The 22,445-nt window shown below is 38.5% G+C and overlaps 1 protein-coding gene across 2 annotated transcripts in view; it reads left to right on the top strand.

The window, feature by feature from the left end:
• Kdm2a (lysine (K)-specific demethylase 2A) overlaps positions 1–22,445 on the top strand; it is a gene marked incomplete at its 5' end in the record, with an annotated part of 106,921 nt that overhangs the window by 6,000 nt on the left and 78,476 nt on the right. Inside the window, 1 exon segment of one of the 2 annotated variants that reach the window (XM_005384358.2) lies at positions 4,710–4,831. Within the exon segment in view, the coding sequence (XP_005384415.1) occupies positions 4,790–4,831 (42 nt within the window). 2 annotated transcript variants of the gene reach the window in all.

Here is a 22,445-nt window from a genome sequence, read left to right as displayed (position 1 = left end):
GACTTGGCATTGTTTATTTGTTTAAATGAAAACTTTAGTCCTTTTATGGATACATTATTAGAACAAAGCCAGATCTTCCAAGGCAGGTCTTTGTACCTGAGGAGATACTCACATGGGAGGGAACAGAAGCTTCATTTTGGTGATGATGTGGGTATTTGGTTGTCCTGAGGTAAAGATAATTTATTTCTGGTAAATTTGAATATAGGACCTTGTTAAGAAATACTGGTACATACAAAGAATGGAACTTTTTCTTCTGTAGGTATTTGGTTTCAGTAGGCAAGTATTAGAGTGGTTTGAGTTATTTATTTATATTTGTTTACAGGTAATATTTGGCATAGTACTTCACAGTTCTTAAATCTAAATTGTTAAATTCATCACAGTTCTGTTTGGTGAACATTCAGTTTTTAGAACTGTATTTTTTTTTTTTTTGAACCATATTATTCTGCGTAATGCTTATTATTGTCCAGAAAAACCAAAGGCATAATAACATTTCTAAAGTAAATGTATGAGTTTTCTCTATTGTTTAGTGTGATGACTTTCAGTTTTTTTTTTCTCTTGAGACAGGGTCTCAATATACAGTTTAGGCTGATCTTGAATTCACTAGATATATTGCATATATCTAGTTACATTTAGAATAGGAAAAATTCATTATCCCCTGCCAAAGACAGTTGTAGAAAAAAAGAATGCCTAAATCAGTATAAAAGTCAGTATAGTATATTTCAGAGTAAAAGAGTTTTTCTGGGGGGAGGTACCAGGAATCGAACTCAGGACCTTACACTTGCCAGACAGGCACTGTGCCACTGAGCTAAATCCCTGGCCCAGTAAAGGAGTTATATAACTTGGTTTTTTGTTTATTTGTTTTGTTTTGAGACAGGGTTTCACTATACAGTGAAGGCTGGCCTTGAACTAACTTACTTCATAGCCCATGCTGGTCTCCAACCCCGAAGCAATCCTGCCTCAGCCTCCCAAGTGCTGGGATTACGATCTCATTTTTTCCAATAAATTCACCTAGACCTGCTTGCATTATCTGAAGGGGAAGATGTTGAGAATTCAATTAGCAAAAACAAGCAAATAAACAAACAAAAGAATTCAATTAGTTTGTCAATCTTGATGAGGTTACGAGATTTTCTAAAGTATATTATTAGCCTATTGGATATTTTCTAAAGTATATTATTAGCCTATTGGATGTTCAGTCCTGATAACATTGGTAATATATGACTCTGTAATATAGCTCAGTCTTTTTATCTGTTGCTGAGAACTGAGAGCACTGAATTTCTGGTGATAGTCCCACCTTACCCTAAAATTCTCTTCAAATTCAGTGGCAATTACCAGATTATCCCTTTAACAAACAGTTGCTTGAATGACCTCAGTCTAACATCTTTCTGACTGGGAATAGACTAGGTAAAATGGAATACTTATTTTAAGGTTTTTGCTTTTCCTAGCATGTATGTATTATACTCTGTGTATATATGTGTGTTTTATTTTTTTGTTCGTTTTTTGAGACAGAGTCTGGCTGTGTAGTCCAGGCTGGCCTTGAAGTCGCTATGTAGTTTAGGCTAGCCTCAAACTTTTTTTTTTTTGTCTTTTTGAGACAGGGTCTTGCTATGCAGTTCAGACTGGCCTTGAGCTCACTTTGTAGCCCAGGCAGGTCTCAAACTCACAATGATCCTCCTGCCTCAGCCTCCTGAGTGCTGGGATTACAGGCGTGTGCCACCATGCCCAGGGCTAGCCTCAAATTTGAAGTGATACTTCTGCCTCAATCTCTGATCTTCAACTTCAGTTCTGGGATTATAGGCATGTGTGACCACTTCAGACTTTTATATTGCTAATTAGAAAAAAATTATGGGTATTATAAATTGTTGCTTTTGCTTATTTATAATAAATATTTCATGAGATTTAGCCTTCATTATGTATTGGTAGAGCACAACACTTCAAGACAGGGTCTTGCTATATAATTATAGCTCGCTTTGAACTCACTATGTAGCCGAAGCTGTCCTTGAACTGCAGATCCTCCTGTCTCAGCCTCCCAGGTACTGGGACTATAGCACCACCATACCCAGTGGCACTGTTCTGATTGTTGCAGTCTCCTTCCAAATAATGTAGGAGAAAAACTTGTTTTTGGGTAATTTAAAATGCAGGTGAAGGAGCTAATTCTTTTCTTATACAGTAGGATGTATTTTGGGCATCCAGAATGAGGACTATATTTAAGTCCTTTCTCTTGTTGTGCTGAGTACCAATCACTACTGTACTATTATGGCATAGTTTTCTACTTGAGTGTAAACTATGAGAGTTAGGATGCTCCTGTTTTGTTTTGTATTTTGGTTTACTGAGACAGGGTGTTGTTATGTAGCCCATACTGACCTTGAACTTGCAGCCATCATCCTGCCTCAGCCTCCCAAGTGCTAGGATACAGGTGTGTGCCACCATGCCTGGCTCAGGCTGATGTTTTTGTTTATGGTTTATACTAAAAGCTTCAAATAATGCCTGACATACAGTAGGTGTTAAATAAAATAAGTATTGGTTTATGTTGATATTATTGAAAGCCTTGATGGTGTACTTTTTAGTGTCTTTTTTTGGGGACAAGGTCTCATTCTGTAGCCCAGACTAACCTCAAATACACAGTGGATCTTCCTGTGTCAGCCTTGCTTTGCTGGGATTTCAGGTGTGCGCCACCACACTTAGACGCTCCTTTTTTTCCTGTACTCACTATGTAGCTCAGGCTGGTCTCAAATATGTGGCAATCCTCCTGCCTTACCTCCCAAATTCTGAGATTACAGGTGTGCACCACCACACCCAGCTTCAATTTTTTTTGAGTGTTAGGAATAGATCACTGGAGTGGAGCAGAGTTTGGAATACAGGGATGAACATCCTATCTGAGTGTTGAGTCTTGCTGGATAGATAAGAACCAGAAAGTCTAAACTATAATAACATTTAGGTTTAAGGTGGGGAGCACATACCTATAATCCCAGCAATCTGGGAGGGTGCAGCAGTACGGTATCTGAACTCTGAGTCTAGTCTGAGCAGTTTTGCCACTCAGAGTGACACTGTTCCAGAATAAAAGGAGGTAGGCCTGTAGCTCAGTACTAGTCCCTAGTAGAAACGAATGCTTAGATTTAGCATACATGTCAGGTAACCGTGTTTAAAGTAGCTGGGCCACTAAAACAAAGAAAGTGTAGCTGAGTTTTTTTTCCTAGTTTTTATTTATTTACTTTTTAAATTAAGTTATTGGTACATTTTAGGTATACATAATGATCACATTCATCATAGGGAATTTGTACCTGTACATGATACTCTTTTTTTTCTCATTCCCCTCCTTTCTTCTTCCTTTTTTTCTTTCGTTCTTTCGTTCTTTCTTTTTCTCTTTCTTTCTCTCTTTCTCTTTTTCTTTCTCTCTCTTTCTCTATCTCTTTCTCCCTCCCTCCTCCCCCCTCCTCTTCCCTCTCTTTCTTTCTTTTTTTTCTTTCTTCCTTTCTTTCTCTCTTTCTCTCTCCCTTTCTTTCCTTCCTTCCTTCCTTCCTTCCTTTCTTTCTTTTTCTTTCTGCTATGTAGTTCAGTCTGGCTTTGAACTTATTATGTAGCCCAAGCTGATCTTGAACTCACAACAGTCCTTTTCCTTCAGGCTCCCAGGTGCTGGGATCACAGGTGTGCTTTACCACGCCCAGCTCTAGTTGACTTTGTAGTTAACTCTAGTTGACTATACTCTGAGCTGGGCACAGTGGCACTCATCTGTAATAATCCTAACACTGAGGGCTAGCTGAGGAAGGAACATTACAAATTTGAGTCCCACCTGGGCAATTTAGCAAGACCCTGTTTCAAAAATAAAACAAACAAACAAACAAAATGGCAGGGAATGTAATTCAGTGGTAGAGTGCTTGTCTAGCAAATGTACAAGGCCCTGGATTACATTCCCAACATTGCAAAATAAAACAGAAACAATAAACATTATTTATTTATTTTTGTTTTTTTTTTCAATAAATGTGTCAAGCAGTATGTTAAATTTTAATGTATATATTACCTTGTTTAATCCTCAGACCAACTCTGTAATGTAGATGGGGTAGTTTTTGTTTGTTGGGTTTTGTTCACAGTACTCAGAATTTATCTCAGGACCTTTACACTGAGCTATATCCCCAGCCCTTCATTTTTTATTTCGAGACACGGTCTTGTGAAGTTATGCTGCCCAGGCACCTTCCTTCAGCCTGCCAGAGGGCTAGGATTATAGGTGTGTACCACTACATCCAGCTTTACGTGTTCCTTTGAACGTACATGTGTGTGGTGTAGTCTTAAACCTTAATTTTTTGATTGTAGGAGTAGAGGCTCAAGGAGTGACTTGCCCAAGATTATAAAGTTAGTCAAGAATGGAATCAGACTTTAAACACAGATCCATCTGATCTTTTCTGTGGTATATTTCATACGGAAAAAAAATGATACCCACTCTTAATGTAGTAAGTTGTAGACTGAGTACTTCTGTTTTTTGAGGTTCCTTTTCAAATTTCCTTCCCTAACAAGTACGCGTATAATATCTAAGTGAGGTCCTTACAAATATTTGATAACTAGTGTTTCATGTTTTTAAAAATTGGCAAATTGCTATTGTGAACTTTGAATTTATCACACTTGATTATTTAAATGGCAGTGTCATATAGTTTGTCTATATGCTAAGCTTTTTATTTATGCATGTCACTCATATTCTTGTTTTCTGTTTTAAATTTTAGGTTCATGGGGGTTTTCTCTATCTGTGAGTACTTGGTAAAAACTTAAACCCTAAAGATAAAAGGCAGAAAATAGTGACCAAATGAATGGTTTTGGCACATACAGTGGTGAAGGCCTCCTTCAGGTAGGTAGAGAGGAGGAGGGACAAGGGTGGCCTTTTAAAGTGGTAAAGGTAGCGTTTTGTATTACTGTGGAGCTTGAGTCTCATAAAGCCTTTTTATGGATATCTGATAGATTGTTAGTAAAGTAGATAGTTCATTTTGGGAGCCATTACTGAGAATAGAAATATCTTAAACAATTTTCAAAGCTGGATATGAACAGGAAACAGTCATTAGATGTTAGGGTGGTTTTTTGTTTTTTGGTGTTTTTTTGTCTTTTTGAGACAGGGTCTTGCTATTCAGTTTAGACTGGCCTTGATCTCACTTTTTTTTTTTTCGTTTTTTTTTCTGGTACTGGGAACCGAACTCACGACCTCGCGCTTGCCAGGCAGGCGCTGTGCTGCTGAGCTAAATCCCCAGCCCCGCTTGATCTCACTTTGTAGCCCAGACTGGTCTCCACCTCTCAATGATCCTCCTGCCTCAGTTGCCCTTGAGTGCTGGGATTACAGGTGTACGCCACCACGCCCTGCCTAATGGTGTATTTTTTTTAACTTAGTAGAATACAGAGATTTGAACAGTTGTTTTAGGAGTAACTTCCGCAGTTTCAAGTCAAGAAGACTATCTAGAGTAATGAAATACAGTGGTACCTCGGTTCACAAACTTTATTTGTTTACTGTTTGGGAAAAGATGGTCCTATTTATGTTTTGCGGGAAAGATGGCCACAATTGTGTTTGTCATCGGATGCAGAGTTTGCAAACGAAAACAAAATTTTACCAAATGCTTCTGTTTGTGAACCAAACTGTTCACTAATGTTTGCAAACAGAAACAGTGAACCCAGGTACTGTCTTTTTAGGTGATAGGTACTTGAAATTTATCTTTTGTTTTGATGGTAGGGATCAAACCCAGGGACATTCTACCATTAAGTTATATTCCCAGCCCTTTTTATTATTTATTTGTTTGTTTGTTTTTATTTTAAGAAATAAAAGAAGGAAAACATATTAACAAACAGATGTCCATTTACAAAATTTTTTTTTTGTATCAGGAATCGAACTCAGGACCTTGTACTTGCCAGGCAGTCACTTATGCCACTGAGCTATATCCCCAGCCCTTGTTTGTTTGTTGAGACAGGGTTTCACTTTGTAATGCAGGTTGCCCTTGATCTCACTGTGTAGCTTAGGCTGGCCTCAGAGTCATGGGTATCTTCCTGCCTTGGCCTTCCGAGTACTGGGATTGCAGGTGTGCACCATCATGGTTGGCTTCCAGCCCTTTTTATTTTACTTTTTTTTTTTTTTTCATTTTACTTATTCTTTCTTAGTTTAGTTTTTTGAGACAGGGTGTCAGTCTGTAGTTCAGGCTGGCCTCAAACTTACAGTGACCCTCCTGCCTCAGCCTACTGAAGCTGAGATTACAGGTGTGTGTCACCATGTCCAGACTCCATTTTAGTTTTTATTTTGAGACAGGGTTTCACTAAGTTGCAAAGGCTGGTCTCAGTTTGTGGTCATTCTGCCTTAGCTTCCTGAGTAGCTGGGATTACAGATATGCATCTTCATGTTGGGCTGGTAGTTGGACCCCTAAGGCTGTGGTTTTGAAAGTATACGTCTGTCCACAACATTACCATTATGTGAGAATCAGGGACGTGTTAGAAGTCCAAGAGCTTAGCCTCCCACTCAAACTTACTGAATAAGAAACTCTGAGGAGAAGGGGATACTTTGCATTATGTATTTTAAGAAGCCAGATGATTCTGATGCATGCAAAAGTTTGACAACTACTGTGGGTATAGGTAGTAGAAATAGAAAGAGTTAGAAGCAAAATACACTGGCAGTAAAAGTCTGATAGAACTGAGTAATGGGTAGCAGCATGTTATAATGGAAAGAATGCTTAATTTGGGATCATGAGCCTTGAGTTATAGATAACTTTGTTACCAATGGTAGTTTTTTTCTTTTCTTTTTTAGTAGTACTAGGGATAGAACCAAGGGTCTTGGCACTGAACTCTAATCCCCAGCCCTTATTGTTTTTTTATATCCCTGGATCACAGAGTTCAGCAATTTTTTTGTTAGGGCAGTAATTTGGTTAGCATACTCTTATTTCTGACAGTGACCTGAAGAGAATGTATATTCATAATGTAGTAATTATTTTCTAGAACTTTTATGGCTTTCAAAGAATACTCTGTTTTTGTCTTTTCATCATCTTTGTCTTTTTTTTTTTTTTTGGTACCGGGAATCAAACTCAGGACCTTGTATTTGGCAGCCAGGCGCTGTGCTGCTGAGCTATATCCCCAGCCTGTTTTAGTCTTTTAATCATTACAATTCCTGGAGTTGCCAGAACTTGGAGAAGGAGCTACTAAATTGCAAAATCCTAGAATGTGCCATTCATATATTTTTAGGTAAAAGATACCCTTGGAGTTCTACAGTATGCTGCCTGTGTGGCTGTATGTGGTGGTGACCTTTGTTGGAGGGAAAGACGATATGAAGGAAAAGTCACTCTGTATAATTAAAGTAGAGGGGAAAAAGTTCAGTCTGATGGGTAGTAATATACTTATGGAATTTTTTCTTTTTGGCTTTTTTGTTTGTTTGGTTTTTTAAGACAAGGTGTAGCTATGTAGTTCAGGCCAGCCTTCAACTCAGTATTATAGCCCAGGCTGGCCTCAAATTTGAGGTGATCCTCCTGTCTCAGCCTCCTGGGTGTTGGGATTACAGGTGTGTGTCACCATGCCTGGGCCTCTTTTCACTTTTTTGAGACAGTCTTGTTAAGTCATTAAGTTGCCTAGGCTGTGCTTAAACTTTCAGTCCTCCTGTGTCAGCCTCCCAGAGTGCCAGGATTACAGACATGCTGTACCATGCTCAGCTCAATTTTTAGATTTTAAATGACAGACTGGATATACAATGCTATCTATATATTACAGGCTAGGTGCATAGGATGTTGTATTGTCTAGGTTTTGTGTGTGTATGTGTGTTGTGCTTTGAGATAGCATTTCACTATGTACTCCAGACTGGCCTTGAACTCGGGGTGATCCTCCTGCCTCAGCCTCTTGATTACAGGCATGTGCCACTGTGCCTGGCTCTATCTAGGTTTGTAAGTATGTTTTCAGTATGATGACATCACCTAAGGACACATTTCTCAGAATATATTCCTGTTGTTAAGTGATGCATAACTATATTTGCCAGTTTATTTCTCCACAACCCTTTAAGGTAGGTTCTATGATACCCACTTTATAGAGTTAGAGAAAGAGGCATAGTGTAGTTAAGTGACTTGCCCCAGGTTATCTGTCTAAGAAGGCACAGAGCTAAGATTCAAAGTAGACTGTCTGATTTTAGAGTGGCGCTAAGCAAGATATACTGCCTCTTCAGCCTTATTTTGGTATAGCTTATGTTTTGCTGATGAAGTTGTGATTCCCAAATCATATTTTCTTATTCAGTAGTTTCATTTACTTAAACAAACATCTGTTGAGTACTTAATGTGGTCCAGGCACTTTGTTTTTAATTTTACTATATTATTATCATTCTTTCTTTCTTTTTTTCTTTTTCTTTTTTTTTTTTTCTTTTTTTGACAAGGTCTAGCTATGTAGTTCAGACTGGCCTTGAACTTACTATGTAGCACAGGCTGGCCTCAAACTTGCAGTGATCCTCCTGTCTTAGCCTCCTGAATACCGGGATTATAGGTGTGTGCTACTATACCTGGCCAAATTTCTAAGTATTGGGGTTTTAGATGGTGGTGAATATTTTGAGGAAATTATGAGGGTAATGAGATACTTGTGAGGTGGGAACCCCTCCTTGAGATTGGTAATCAGTGAAAGGTGTCCTGAGAAAATGGCATTTTGTACTGAGACTTGATTGTGATGTTCATGATGTTCAAGGGTTCAGGGAACCAGATTGGGATTTTTTTCCTTTTTTTGTTTGGTCTTTTTGAGGCAGGATCTCAGTATGCAGTTCAGGCTGGCCTTGAACTCATTTTGTAGCCCAGGCTGGTCTCAAACTCACAACGATCCTCCTGCCTCAGCCTCCCAAGTGCTGGGATTACAGGCATGCACCATCACGCCCGGCCAGATTGGGATTAAGAGAGCTCAACTGAAGGTACAGGGACCAGCTAATACAAAGTCCTAAGATAAGAATGAGAAACTATTACTAAGCACTTTACTATGTATCAAACATCATGCAAAGCTGTCAGAACAGGCCGTGATGGTGAACCTTTTAGAGCTTTCACTGATAACAAACAGCCCGCTGTGGCAGGTGTGCCATAGGTTTGCCACTGTTGGGTCTGAGTAATGAGCAAGACAGGCACAGTCCCTTTGTCCTAGAGCTTCCAGTCTTGTGGGAAAGTCGGACATTAAACACTACTAGTAGTAATTATGGTTTTGCAAAGGGCAACAAAAGTGAATACAAGATGCAATGAGAAGGGCTGGGGATTTAGCTCATCGGCAAAGTGCCTGCCTGGCAAGCGCAAGGTCATGAGTTCGGTTCCTGGTACCGGAGAAAAACCAAAAAAAAAAAAAAAAAAGATGCAATGAGAATATAATACGGTGATCTGATCTAGACTTCAGTAGTGGGTTGAGGCATCAAGTAACACTTTTACTGAGAAAGCTTTTAAAACTGAGGTCATACTATTAAGAGGTAACCAGAAAAGAGGAAGAGTGATGAGAATATTCAAAAACGCCAAGATTGGAAAGAATTCCACCCATTTGAGAGATCTGTCCAACAGCCATACACAAAAAGGCAGTGTAACTGTAGAGTCATGAGTAGAGGAAAGGACGATCTTGACAAGTTAGTTAAGCGTCAGGTCAAATAGGACATTATCCTGAAAGTAGGGGGAAGGCAGAAATTGAAAGGAATAATATGTTTGGACCAATATTAGTGGCCAAATTGTAGAGATAGAGTACAGGAATAGATTTGGGAAAACCAGTTAGGAGGCCACTGCAGTGGTTCTGGTAAGATGTGATGTGCTATATTGGAGAGAGAAGTAACAGTAGAATTAGGAAATAGTTTAAGAAATATTTACAAAAGAGACTCCTACGAGTTTAGTTCATTAGTGTTGAGGCTGCATGTGAAGGAGGTACATAGAAGTATGATTCTGAAGTTTTCCTCATGTGTGGCTTATTGTACAATTATTTTATTATGACAGGGCACACTGAAGGAAGAGCTAGTTTGGAGGTTGAGTGAGACATATACATTCAAAATGGAGTAAGTTTGGACAGGTTGAATGTGAAGTGTCTGTGAAATGTCACAGTGTAACTGTTGAGTGGGTAATAGGATGTGATTCCATGTCTCAGGAAAGGCTTATATAGTACAGTTGAATCCTTGTATATGTTTGGTAATTGGAGTAGGGTAGACATGGAATGGCCTGCAAAGCACGTGAGAGAGAGAGAGGGGCTGGAGAGGTGTGAGGAGAATTAGAGTGGTGTCACAGAAGCCAACAGACTGTGATTCTTGCTGTGTATCACATACTGTTCTAAGCGTTTATATGTTATTACTGAATGTTTGTAACCTTATGAAATAGGTGTTTTTATTTTTATTTTATAGATGAAGAAAATGAAAGAAGAGGGCACTATGTAACCTATATTACTAGGTAATAACTGGGGAAGTTGGTTTTTGAACCCCATCTTGCTCCATTTGGAGTTTGGTTTGATTTGGGGTTTTGGGGTTTTTTTTTTTTGTTTCTTTTGAGACAGAGTCTCACTGTGTAGTCCAGGTGAGCACCACCATGCCTGGGCCCAGCCCTTTTTCTGATTTTTCATTTCAAAATAAGATCTTTTTAAGTCACTAGGTTGCCCAGGCTGGGCTTGAACTTGACCTGTGTATTTTCTTGATAAGCTCTTAATTATCCTCCAAGGCCGGTGGATGTTACCCTTCTCTTGAGCACTCCTTAATCACATTTCCTAGGCCCTTAGTACCAGTAACTTTGTGTTTCAGTTATTTGATTATTTTTAAACAGCACTAGAAGACTGACTGATTCCTTGCCTCAGGAAAGGGTTATGTGCTTATGTACCAACTGACGTACTTACCTACCTTCCTCCTCCTCTCTCCTCTCCTCCCCTTTCCCCACCCCCTCCTCCCTCCTGCCCCTTCCCCACCCCCCTTCCCTCTTCCCCCTTCCCCACCCTCTCCCCCTCTTTGTTTTTCTCTTCTGTCTGTCCCTAGGATTGAACTGAGGGCCATCACATAGAACTATATCTCTAGGCCCTTTTTTATTATTTTAAATTTTGAGACAGAGTCTCATTAGGTCGCTAAGTTACCCAGACTGGGCTCAATTTGAGACCCTCCTGTCTCCGTTTCCTAGAGTGCTGGGATTATAGATATGTACCACGGCACCTTGTTTATGAGTAGACTTATTTAAGGCAAGAGCTTCTTTTTTGTATTAGGAATTGAATCCAGAGCCTTCTCACTGAGCCACATCCCCAGCCTTGCCCCTCTCGGCCTTTTAAATTTTGAAATAAGAGTCTTAAAATTGCCCAGCCTGAGCTTAAGTTTTTGATCTTCTTGCCTCAGCTTCTCATGTACTACCATGCCCACCTTCTGAAGTTGTTAATGCTGCTTGCCCAAAGCAAAGTTTGTGTATTATACATTTATATCTATCTGTCTATTGATCTGTCTGTATCTAGCATATCTCCATGATGACTGCTTAAGGGAGGGAAAAGGTAAAGTACTGGTCTTTGTTAGGCAGACTGAAATGAGTAAAAAGGCAGAATAAAAAGTATCAAAAAAATAGAAATTGCTTTTGCATTAGCAGATACATAGTATATGTACTTATTTGCCTTCTAAGCCAAGAGTGTTTCTTAGCAGTAAAATTTGCCTCAACCTGAGATGTACACTTAAAAGTATGTATTATTATTAGTGTTCATATACTTCCTTAGAGGTAGTTGCTCATTTTACTGATGGAAACCATAGCAACAGTCAGCATATATAACAAATACATATTCTGTGGTTGGCATTGTGCTAAATGCTTTATATGTAGTACACTTCCACCATTGTTGTTTTGATTTAACAATTTGACTTAATACCTCCAGTTTGTTACTCTTTTCAATAAGAGGAATCTTTTGGAAATACAGTAGGTTAAAATTCATAACATGCAGCTGGGCGCGGTGGTCCACCCCTGCAATCCCAGCACTCAGGAGGCTGAGGAGGATTGTTGTGAGTTTGAGATCAGCCTGGACTACGAAGTGAGCCCAAGGCCAGCCTGAACTGCATAGTGAGACTCTGTCTCAAAAAGACAAAACAAAAACAGAAACTCTCATAACATGTCGTGATGCTGCCTGGTGGAACATCTATAAGATTTAATAAACAGTATCATGTTTGGTACATTTATCTTTTTTCCATGATCCATCTCAGACTTTGTAAATTGAACAAGCCATTTTCTCTAGTCTCCTTAAATGAAAGTTGCTGCTTCCTTCCTGCTCCTTTAATTATTGTAATTGACATTCTCTAGACTTTTTTTAGCTGTTAACAAAAGAATTGTTACAGGTGTAGAAGTTTAGTTCTTTTTGGTTTTTTACTCATTCATTTATTCAGCAGACACTGTCATGTGTACCATTGTTGTTTAATGAATGTGCTTGTTACATGAAAGTCAGTATGTTATGCCCTGATCTCATAGTCTGGTAAGAGAAACTATATAAAAAAAATGCTATGATAAATGACATTTAGGAGATACAAAGTACAGAGGTAAGAAAAAGAGGGGAGTGACTAAGGAATATAAAAAAAGTCTTCAAACAGGAGATAACTACTCAGTTGGATATTAGAACACTAATGGTTGTTCAGTCAGGTTGAGGGGGGGAGGAAGGAAATTTTAAGCAGAGAAACCAGCATGTTTAAAGGCAAAGAAGTGTGAAATAGTACAGTATTACAAGTTCAAAATAGCATTGCCAGTGTCAGTGTTAGTGGCACATAAGAACAGAAGTGGATCTAAGATACAGAGTCTGAGTTGTGTTGTATGTACCTTATATGATAGGTGGTGGCGAGACAATAGAAATGTGAACTGTTTTAGAGAGATTATGGAAGTATTTGGAGATAGAAGAATTCCAGAGGTCAGTCTTTGGGGTATGAATTTATTGTAATGTTAGAACAAATGATAACTAAAAATCTTGGCACTGAGAATAGAGATGGAGCCGTAACTGAATCAAGAGGCATTTTAGAACAGAACTGATGGTTTTTGGAACCTGTTAAATGATTTTGGATTGTAAGATGACTGCTGTGTTCTTGGTTGATAGGCATTGGTTGATATCCTGGTTGATAGGCATTGTCACTAATTGAGAGAGAATACTATGATTTATACAAAGTTAGAATATATTTTTTATTTGCTTATATTAACCATTTTATCTCTAGTAGAATATTTATTTACTTATTTTATTTCATTTTTTTTTTTTTTGTCTTTTTGAGACAGGGTCTCCCTATGCAGTTCAGGCTGACCTTGAGCTCACTTTGTAGCCCAGGCTGGCCTCGAACTTGCAACATTCCTCCTGCCTCAGCCTTCTGAGCGCTGGGATTACAGGTGTGCGCCACCATGCCTGGCGAGACCTTGTCTTTTAAGTGTATTACTTCTTAGCTGGCAGAATACACAGGATTACACACCTGTAATCCCAGAATTCAGAGAGGCAGAGGCACAAGGTTCACAAAACAAATTCCAGCCCAGTCTGGGAAACTTACTGATTTGGAAAGACCTTGTGTCAAAACTTTAAAAAATTGAAAGGACTAGGAATGTAACTAAAAAAAAAAAAAAATTAAAAACATTTTAAAGCTGGAACCCGTAGCTTTGGTGCTAAGGACCTCAATTCACTCCCCAACACAAAAGTGCTGCTCACTTAGCTTGTGAGTTCCTTTGCAACTTATTCTTATGCTTGGAATGTCATGTTGTCTTCTGTATCATTTATAACAATATTAGCAACTGTCCCAAATGTATGGGGGACACACATAGCTAAAGATCCATTTACTTCCATCCTTCCATCCAAGATAGGGTCTATTTAGATATATAGCATGGGTTGGCCTTGAACTTGATATCCTCCTGCCTAAGCCTTCTGATTATTGGGATTATTGCAGATACACAGCACTGTGCCTGATTCTTGTTCTTTATATGTGATGCACAATTATTTCAGATTCTGCATTTTAAAAAGTCTATTGAGAAGCCTTGTTAAAAGCTTTTGTAATTGTAAATAAATTATATCTCTTAATTTTTTCCTTATGGAATCCATATGGCTCTTGTAATTAGCACATTGAGGAAAGCCCCTGTTGATATTTTTGCCTAAGTGAAGTCGGAACTTTGAAGAGCTCTCAGCACCCATGAATGTAAGAACTCCACTAGGTAAAAGTAGAAGAAAAAAGTAAAGTGTGGGATTTTTTTCTTGCCCTCCCCACTCCTATTTTCCTTCTCATTTGAATATTTTCTTCCCATTTCCCAATATCTATTATACATGTTGGTCCTTATTTACACTTTTGATGTCTCACACCAGAAAAACAGTGTGGTATTTAAACGTGTGTCCAATTTATTTCACTTAAGAGCTTATCTCAGGGTGTATCCATTTAGCTCGAAATATCTCAAGCTTATCCTCCTTTATGGCAGAGTAATATTCCTTATTATAAAGAAAACCACATCTTCTTTATCATCAGTTGATTGGCATTTGGGATGTTTCCAACATTTAGCTATTACAAATTGTGCTACTGTTAACATGGGTGTGCGTACATCACTGTGGCATGATACTTTTGATTCTTAATGGAAGATACCAAGAAGGTGAACAGCTGGGTCAAATACAACCTCTATTTTTAGTTTTTGGAGGAATCTCCACACTGGTTTCCAGTGGTTGCACCAGTCTACACTCACACTAACGGTGAAGAAAGGTTCCTTTTTCCCCAAATGCTGCCAACATTTGTTATTTTTTGCTTTCTTGATAATAGCCACTCATTCTGGAGTAAGATGGAATTTCAGCATTGTTTTAATTTGCATCTCTTGAATGACAAGTGATGTTGAACATGTTTTCATATATTTATTTGCCATGTCTACTTCTTCATCTGAGAAGTGTCTGTTCCTTTCTGATGCCCATTTTTTGATTGGGTCTTTTAATTGGGCGGGGGTCTGATTTTTTTCATTTCTTTATATATTCTAGTTGTGTGTGTGTGTAAATATATATGAAGGACTTTATATATTATTCCTTTGTCTGAGGAACAGATGGCAAGAATTTTTTCCCACCCTGAATTGTCTCTACTCTGTTGGCAGTTTCTTTTGCTGTGCAGAAGCCTTTTTTTTTTTTGTCTTTTTGAGACAGGGTCTCACTGTGCAGTTCAGGCTGACCGTGAGCTCACTTTGTAGCCCAGGCTGGCCTCGAACTTGCAGTGATCCTCCTACCTCAGCCTCCTGAGTGTTGGGATTACAGGTATGCACCACCACACTCGGTCCCAAAAGCCTTTTAATAAAATGAGATCCCAGTTGTTGATTCTTTGTGGTAGTTCCTGTGTAATTGGTGTTTTTGTTTGTTTGTCTGTTTGTTTTTGGTGGGTACTGGGAATTGAACTGTACTTATCAGGCAGGTGCTGTGCTGCTGAGCTATAACCCCCGCCCCATGATTGGGGTTTTGTTCATAAAGGCTTTGCCTACACTATTTTCTACCTATTCTATCTTCCAGCAGATTTAGTGTTTCTGTTTTAATATTTAGGTCTTTGATCCATTTCAGTTTTAGTTTAGCGCATAGTGAAAGATGTGGGCCTAGTTTTAATCTTCAGCATATGGAAAACCAGTTTTTCTAGTACCATTTATTAAAGAAGCTATCTTTATTCCAGTGAAGATGTTTGGCTCCTTTGTCAAAGATAAGGTGGCTGAGTGTGTTTGGGGTTGTTTTTGCATCTTCGAATCTGTTCCATTGATCTTCGGGTCTGTTTTTTTGCCAGTGTATTTTTTTTTGCTGTTTTATCACAGTAGCTTTGTAGTATAATATCAAGTCAGGGGTTGTGATGCCACCTGCCTTACTTTTGTTGTCCAGAACTGCTTTTGCTATTCTAGGTCTCCTCGGATTCCAAAAGGAATTTTAGGATTGTCTTTTCTAATTCTGTGAGATACACTATTGCATTAAATCTATATAACAATTTTGGAAGTATGGCCATTTTCACTATAGTGGTTCTTCCTGTCCCAGAACAGGGGATATCTTTCCATTTTCTGATCTCCTCTTCGATCTCCTTTTTTAGAGTACTGTAGTTTTCATTGTAAACGTCCTTTACTTCCTTTCTTGGATTAATTCCTTGGTATTTCATTTTTGGGGGGATGCTGTTGTGAAAGGTGTTGTTTCCCTGATTTCTCTCACAGTGAGTTTGTTATTAGTATACTGGAATGCTTTTGATTTTTTTTTTTTTTTTTTTTTTTTTTTTTTTTTTTTTTTTGGGTACTGGGAATCAAACTCAGGATCTTCTGCTTGGCAGGCAGGCGCTTGTGCCACTGAGCTATTTCCCCAACCTGCTTTTGATTTTTGAGTCTTGACTTTGTATCCAGCTAAGCTTTTGAATTTGCTTTTTAAATATAGAAATCTTTGGTGGAGGTTTTGGGGTCCTCTATATAGAGTATAATGTCATCTGCAAATAATGATAATTTAACTTCGTCCTTTTCTATCCTTATTCCTTTTATTTTTTTCTCTTGTCTAATTGCTCTAGCTAATGTATCCAGACCTATACTGAATAAGAGTGGTGACAGTAGACATCCTTGTTGTATCCTGGTTTTGAGAGAGGATCTTGCTTTGTAGTTAAGGCTGGCCCTGAGCTCTCTATGTAATCCAGGCTGGCCTTGAACTCATGGTGATCGTTTTGCCTTGGCCTCCTGAATACAGGGATTACAGGCATGTGCCACCATACCTACCTCTCAGTAGGTTTTATATTACATCTTCCATTTCATTGACTGATAATGGTTTATTTAGAATTTTTATATCTTCTTCTAAGAATCTGTCCATTCTTTTTTTTTCATCTTGTTAGAATACAGGCTCTTGAGGTACTGATTATCTTCTGAAATTCTTTTTTGTTTTTTTTTTTTTGTCTTTTGTCTTTATGAGACAAGGTCTCAATATGCAGTTCCAGGCTAGCCTTGAGCTCACTTTGTAGCCCAGGCTGGTCTTGAACTCGCAACAATCCTCCTGCCTCAGCCTCCGAGTGCTAAGATTACTGTCATATACCACCACACCTGGCTATCTTCTGGAATTCTTCAGAATCTGTTGTGATTTCATCCTTTTCATTCTTGGATTTGAGTCTTTCTTTCTTTCTTTCTTTTTTTTTTTTTTTGATAAGTTTGGCTAAGGGTTTGTCAATTTTATTTAATCTTTCAAAGATTAAATAACCTTTTTGATTCATTGATTCTTCGTATTTTCTTAGTCTTCATTGCATTGATTTCTGCTCTGACCTTAATAATTTCCTCCCTTGTATGAGCTTTGGGTTTTTCTTGTTCTTTTTCTAAAAGTTTTGAGGTTCCACCTTAGCTTGTTTATTTGAACTCACTCGATTTTTCTCATATGGGAATTTTTCACTATAAATTCTTTTGTAGGACTGTTTTCATTGCATCCCATAAGTTCCAGTGTATTGTATTGGCATTAGTTAATTGTAGAAGCTAACTTACTAATTTCATCTGTGACCCATTGGTTGTTCAGGAGGGTGCTATTTAATTTCCACGTATTTATGAAGTTCTTGTGGTTTCTTTTGGCTTTGATTTCCAGTGTCATTGCCCTATGATCTGATAATATGCATGTGATAATTTCAATTCCTTTGCATTTATTCAGGCATGTTGTATGAGCTAGTATGTGGTCTGATTTGGAGAATGTCCCATGTGCAGCTGAGAAGAAAGCATATTCTGATGTTGTAGGTTAGAACACCCCTAGACATCTACTAAGTCCATTTGTTTAAAAGTTTGGTTCAGTTCTGATATTTCTTTATTGATTTTTTTGTCAAGTTGATTAGTGGTGTATTGAGGTCCTTCATTACAATTGTGTTAGTGCTTATTTAATTTTTCATGACATTAATGTTTGTTTTATATAGTTGGGTGCACTGGTATTTGAGATATATATATATATATATACACACACACACACACATACACACACACATACATGTTTATGATGCTTATCTCTTCCTCTTAGATTGTTCCCTTTACAAAGATGTAGTGACCTTCTTTGTAAATCAGTCATGGTTTGAAATATACTTTGCAAATAAAATAGGTTCCTGTCCTATGGAATATTGTTTTCCATCCTTTGAGGACAGGTTCCTGTCCTATGGAGTATTGTTTTGCATCCTTTGAGTTTCAGACTGTGAATTTCTTTTTAAATTAAATTGCTTTTTGTATGCGGCATATTGTTGGATCTTATTTTATTTTATTTTTTTGTCTTTTTGAGACAGGGTCTTGCTATGCAGTTCCGGCTGGCCTTGAGCTCACTCTGTAGCTCAGGCTGGCCTTGAACTCACAACAATCCTCCTGCCTCAGCCTCCTGAGTGCTGGATCTTACATCTTGATCCATTCTGCCAGTCTGTTTCTTTTGATTAGTGAATCGAGACTAACATTAATGGTTATAACTGATATGTATTGACCTATCCTTGTCATGTTATTTTCCTGTTGTTGGTTTCCTTTTTTTCCCCTTTGTTAAATTGGTTGCCTTGCCTGGTGGATTCATTCTTTTGGTGTTTATGGAGTTGTACAGTCCTTTTTAGAATGTCCTTCAGAACATTTTGGAGTGCTGGTTTGGTGGTCATTATTTCCTTAGGTGTTCTTTGCTATGGAAGTATCTTTTTCTCCATGAATTTTAAAAGATAGTTTTGTTTTTGTTTTTTGTTTTGTTGTTAGTTTTTGTTGTTGTTTTCCTTTTTGAGGCAGGGTTTCACTATGCAGTTCAGGCTGACCTTGAACTCATTTTGTAGCCCAGGCAGGCCTCAAACTCACAGTGGTCCTCCTGCCTCAGCTTCCTGAATGCTGGGATTACAGGTACGCGCCACCACACCTGGCTAAAAGATAGTTTTGCAAAGTACATCAATCTTGGTTGGGGGTGGTTTTCTTTTTTCTTTTCTTTTTTTTTTTTTTTTTTTGAGGCAGGATCTCACTATGCAGTTCAGGCTGGCCTTGAGCTCACTTTGTAGTGCAGGCTGGTCTTGAACTCGCAGCGATCCTCCTGCCTCAGCCTCCTGAGTGCTGGGATTACAGGTGTGCACCATCATGTCCAGTGGTTGTTTTCTTTTAGGGCTTGAAATATTGCACTCCAAGATCTCTTTGACTTCAGGGTTTGTGTTGAGAACTCTGCTATGATTCTGATGGTCTTTCTTTTTTAGCTGATTTGTTTCTTTCCTCTGACAGCTTTTACTATTCTGTTCTTGTGTTAAAGTTTTGAAATCTTACCTATTTGGGGCTAGGGATATAGCTCAGTGGTACAAGCGCCTGCTTGGCAAGCACAGGGTCCTGAGTTTGACCTCCAGTACCACCAAAAAAAAAAAGAAATCTTAACTATTGTATGCCTTGGTGTAGATTTTCTTTTGATCATGACTAATTGGACCTCTGCATGCCTTACTTATCCATATGGATGTCAAAGTCTTTATCCATTCTTGGGAAGATTTCTGCCATTGCTTCTGTGAAGAAATTTTAATGTCACTTGTGCAGTTTCCTGCTTTTTCAACTGCAATTAATCTTATGTTATTCTTCTTTGCATTATCTAGCTATGGTTGGATTGCATTTTCATGGTCTCTTGGAATTTTTAAGAAATCTTTCTTTTCATGATCACTAACCACAGTTGTGTCTCATCTGATTTTCTGTCCTCACATTGGCTCATACTGCTGTGTATATTTTCAGTGGAATTTTTAATTTCCTGGGTATCTGTTTGACTTTTTTATGGATTCCATTTCTTTCCTATGTTGGGCATTTATGGTTTCCATCATTTTTCTAAGCTCCTCTGTTTTTTTTAATGTGTATCTGCTCTAGAGTCACTAACCAAATGTTTTATATGACCATCATCTCTGTAGTCATCTGAGAAATGATTTATGATTTGATTTTTTTTTTCTAGAGCTTCATTCATCTGCTTTTTTACTTCCATTGTTTACACTTCAGGATGTCCAGATGAGTGACTTTCAGATTGCTCCACTTTACTGCTTCCTGGTTTTGCCTTTGGTGAGCTGGAAGTCTGGGGTTGCCTTAAGTGTCTTTCTCTTTTCCTTTCCTTCGCACCCTCTCTCCCTCTCCCTTTCTTTCTTCTTTTGTTCTCTTTTTTTTTTAGTTTAATTCCTGGGTTGATACTTATAAAATGCTTATGGCAGGTAGCTTTATTGCTAGTGTTTAGAACTCTGAGGAAATTGACTACTTCTCAGAAATGTCTCCAGCAAGATCCTCTTTTTTCACCCTCTTAGGGATGAGATGTTGCTGCCTATTTTCCATAGACCCTGGTTCTTTGTCACTAGCCTATAGTATTATGACCCTTAGGCTATTTCAGCCTTGGCATACCAAGAACAACAACTGATTAGAATAATTATGTCACCTTAGCTAAAGTCAGCAATAACAATAATATCAAGTGCAGCCTACTATTAGTCACCTTCAATTGTATGAACTATATTTGTGGTTATATAATAAAATCTAAAACAAACCAGAAAATTGTGTATAGTAAATATGAGCTCAATGTGGTGATTTTACCCTCAGGGGAGAAAATTTAAAAGGGCCTGGGGGAAAAAGTAGAGCAATAGAAGAAGAAGAAATTAGAAGCAAGGCTAGAGGACAAAGGAAGATTATGCAAACTTTGGGAAACTAGTGAAGAAAACAGGAGAGAAAGGGAAGAAATAAAAGCAAGAATAGAACAACAACAAAATTAGAAACAGTGTTCACACACATTTAAAACAAGAGTAAACAATCAAGAAAAAAGAAGACCAAAAAAAGAAGAAGAAAAGGACCACTGGGAAGATGGTGGAGTAGCGAACAGCAAAGAAACAGCCTTTCCAAGATTTGGTGTCCAGACACTGGAATATAGCAATGTGAGGAACAAAAGAAGGAGTGAAGTAGGATCTGAAGCAAGAATTGAAGCCCATAAGGAGAGTGAACAGAAAGACTTAAATGAAGAAGGAGGTGGTAAGTGGCACTTACTCCCTGAGCCCTGACTTACTGTATGGGAGTGGTGGCTTGAGCCTGCAGAGACACATGGTGACGGTGACTAATGGTGACCCCAGAGGCCCGCATGGAGAATTGCACCAGTATAATGGAGCAGTGGACACAGCAGACTACAGTGGCTGGTGAGTTATTCAAGTTCAGAGGTCCCCATGGGAGGGCAATTGGCCACTTACCATGTTGGGCAGGGGCCAGCTGAGCTGGGAACTCAGACCAGCTGCAGGCTGGCTCTGTCTACTGGCTGCAGGTGTCAAGGTGAGGCATAACTGAGTTCAAGTCAGTAGGAGATTATGAAGACAAGTTCAAGCAAGCAGGAAGCACATGGAATTTATTTGCTCATTTCTCCATTACTAAATACTAATTTAAGGGCTGGGGATATAGCTCAGTGGCACAAGCGCCTGCCTAGCAAGCACAAGGTCCTGAGTTCGATTCCCAGTACCAGTAAATAAATAAATGCTAGTTTATATCCAGTTTTTATATATAAATTTTTTTCAGTGCTGGGGATTGAACCCAGGGGCTTTGCACTGAGGTACATTCTTAGGCCTTTTTATTTTTCATTGAGATAGTGTCTTGTTAAGTTGGCTAAACTGGGCTTGAACTCAAAATTCTATTGTATTAGCTTCCCAGGTTGCTGGGATCACTGGTGTTCATTACCATGCCTAACTTGTTTTTTATTTTTAAACAACAGTCACTATGTAGCCCAGGTTTGCCTAGATTTGTGGTCCTCCTACTTTAGGCTCCCAAACAGCTGGGTATAGACCCGTTTATGGCCCTGATGTTACCTCCTTTTTTAGGGCATTAAAAATAAATAAGCAGCTGGGCATGATGGCAGACAGGTATAGTCACAGTATGAAGGAGACTGTGGCAGGAGGCTTACTGAATTTGAGGCCAGCCTAGGCACATAGTGAGTTCAAGACCAGCCTGTACTATATAGTGAGACCCTGTCTCAAAAAGCCAAAAAAAAAAAAGTATGCTGAAATAAATATGCAGTAAGCTCGATTATTGTTGTTTTCTGGGCTTCACATAATTTCTAGAAGGGCAGTTATTAGGGTTTTGAAAGTAGTCATCAATATATGGAAATCTTTTATCTAGATCTTCTACTTCCTTTGAGTTACAGATTTATTTCAATGTAAACATTTCAGTTATGTGTCTCTTCATTTTATAAGTATCTATTAGGCTTTTCCTGAAGAACTTTAAAGTAGGAGCACTGGTTTAAGTGTAAAATAGCCTCTATTCAATTTCTGAAAACATACTTTTGATGAAGTATAATGCATGCAAAGAAAGAAGTATAAAACTTAAATTTGTATTATTCAGTGAATTAATCACAAAGCATATAACCCGTAATTGTGTGTAACTATCACTCAGTCAAGATTTGGAATTGGCATCACCTTAAAACCTTCTTCTACCCCTTGTGATGGCACACACAGCACTGAGGCAGGAGGATAACTGCAAATTTGAGGCCAAGTTGGGCTATATAATGAGTTGAAGACCAGCCTGAACTACATAGCAAGACCCCATCCCAAAAAACTAGCCAGGTGTGGTGGCATACACCTGTAATCCCAGCACTCGGGAGGC

Source organism: Chinchilla lanigera, unplaced genomic scaffold (genome assembly GCF_000276665.1).
Source record: "Chinchilla lanigera isolate Chin_1 unplaced genomic scaffold, ChiLan1.0 scaffold00021, whole genome shotgun sequence".
In the NCBI taxonomy this organism is placed as follows: Eukaryota; Metazoa; Chordata; class Mammalia; order Rodentia; family Chinchillidae; genus Chinchilla; species Chinchilla lanigera.
This window is presented reverse-complemented; position numbering and strand designations above follow the sequence as displayed.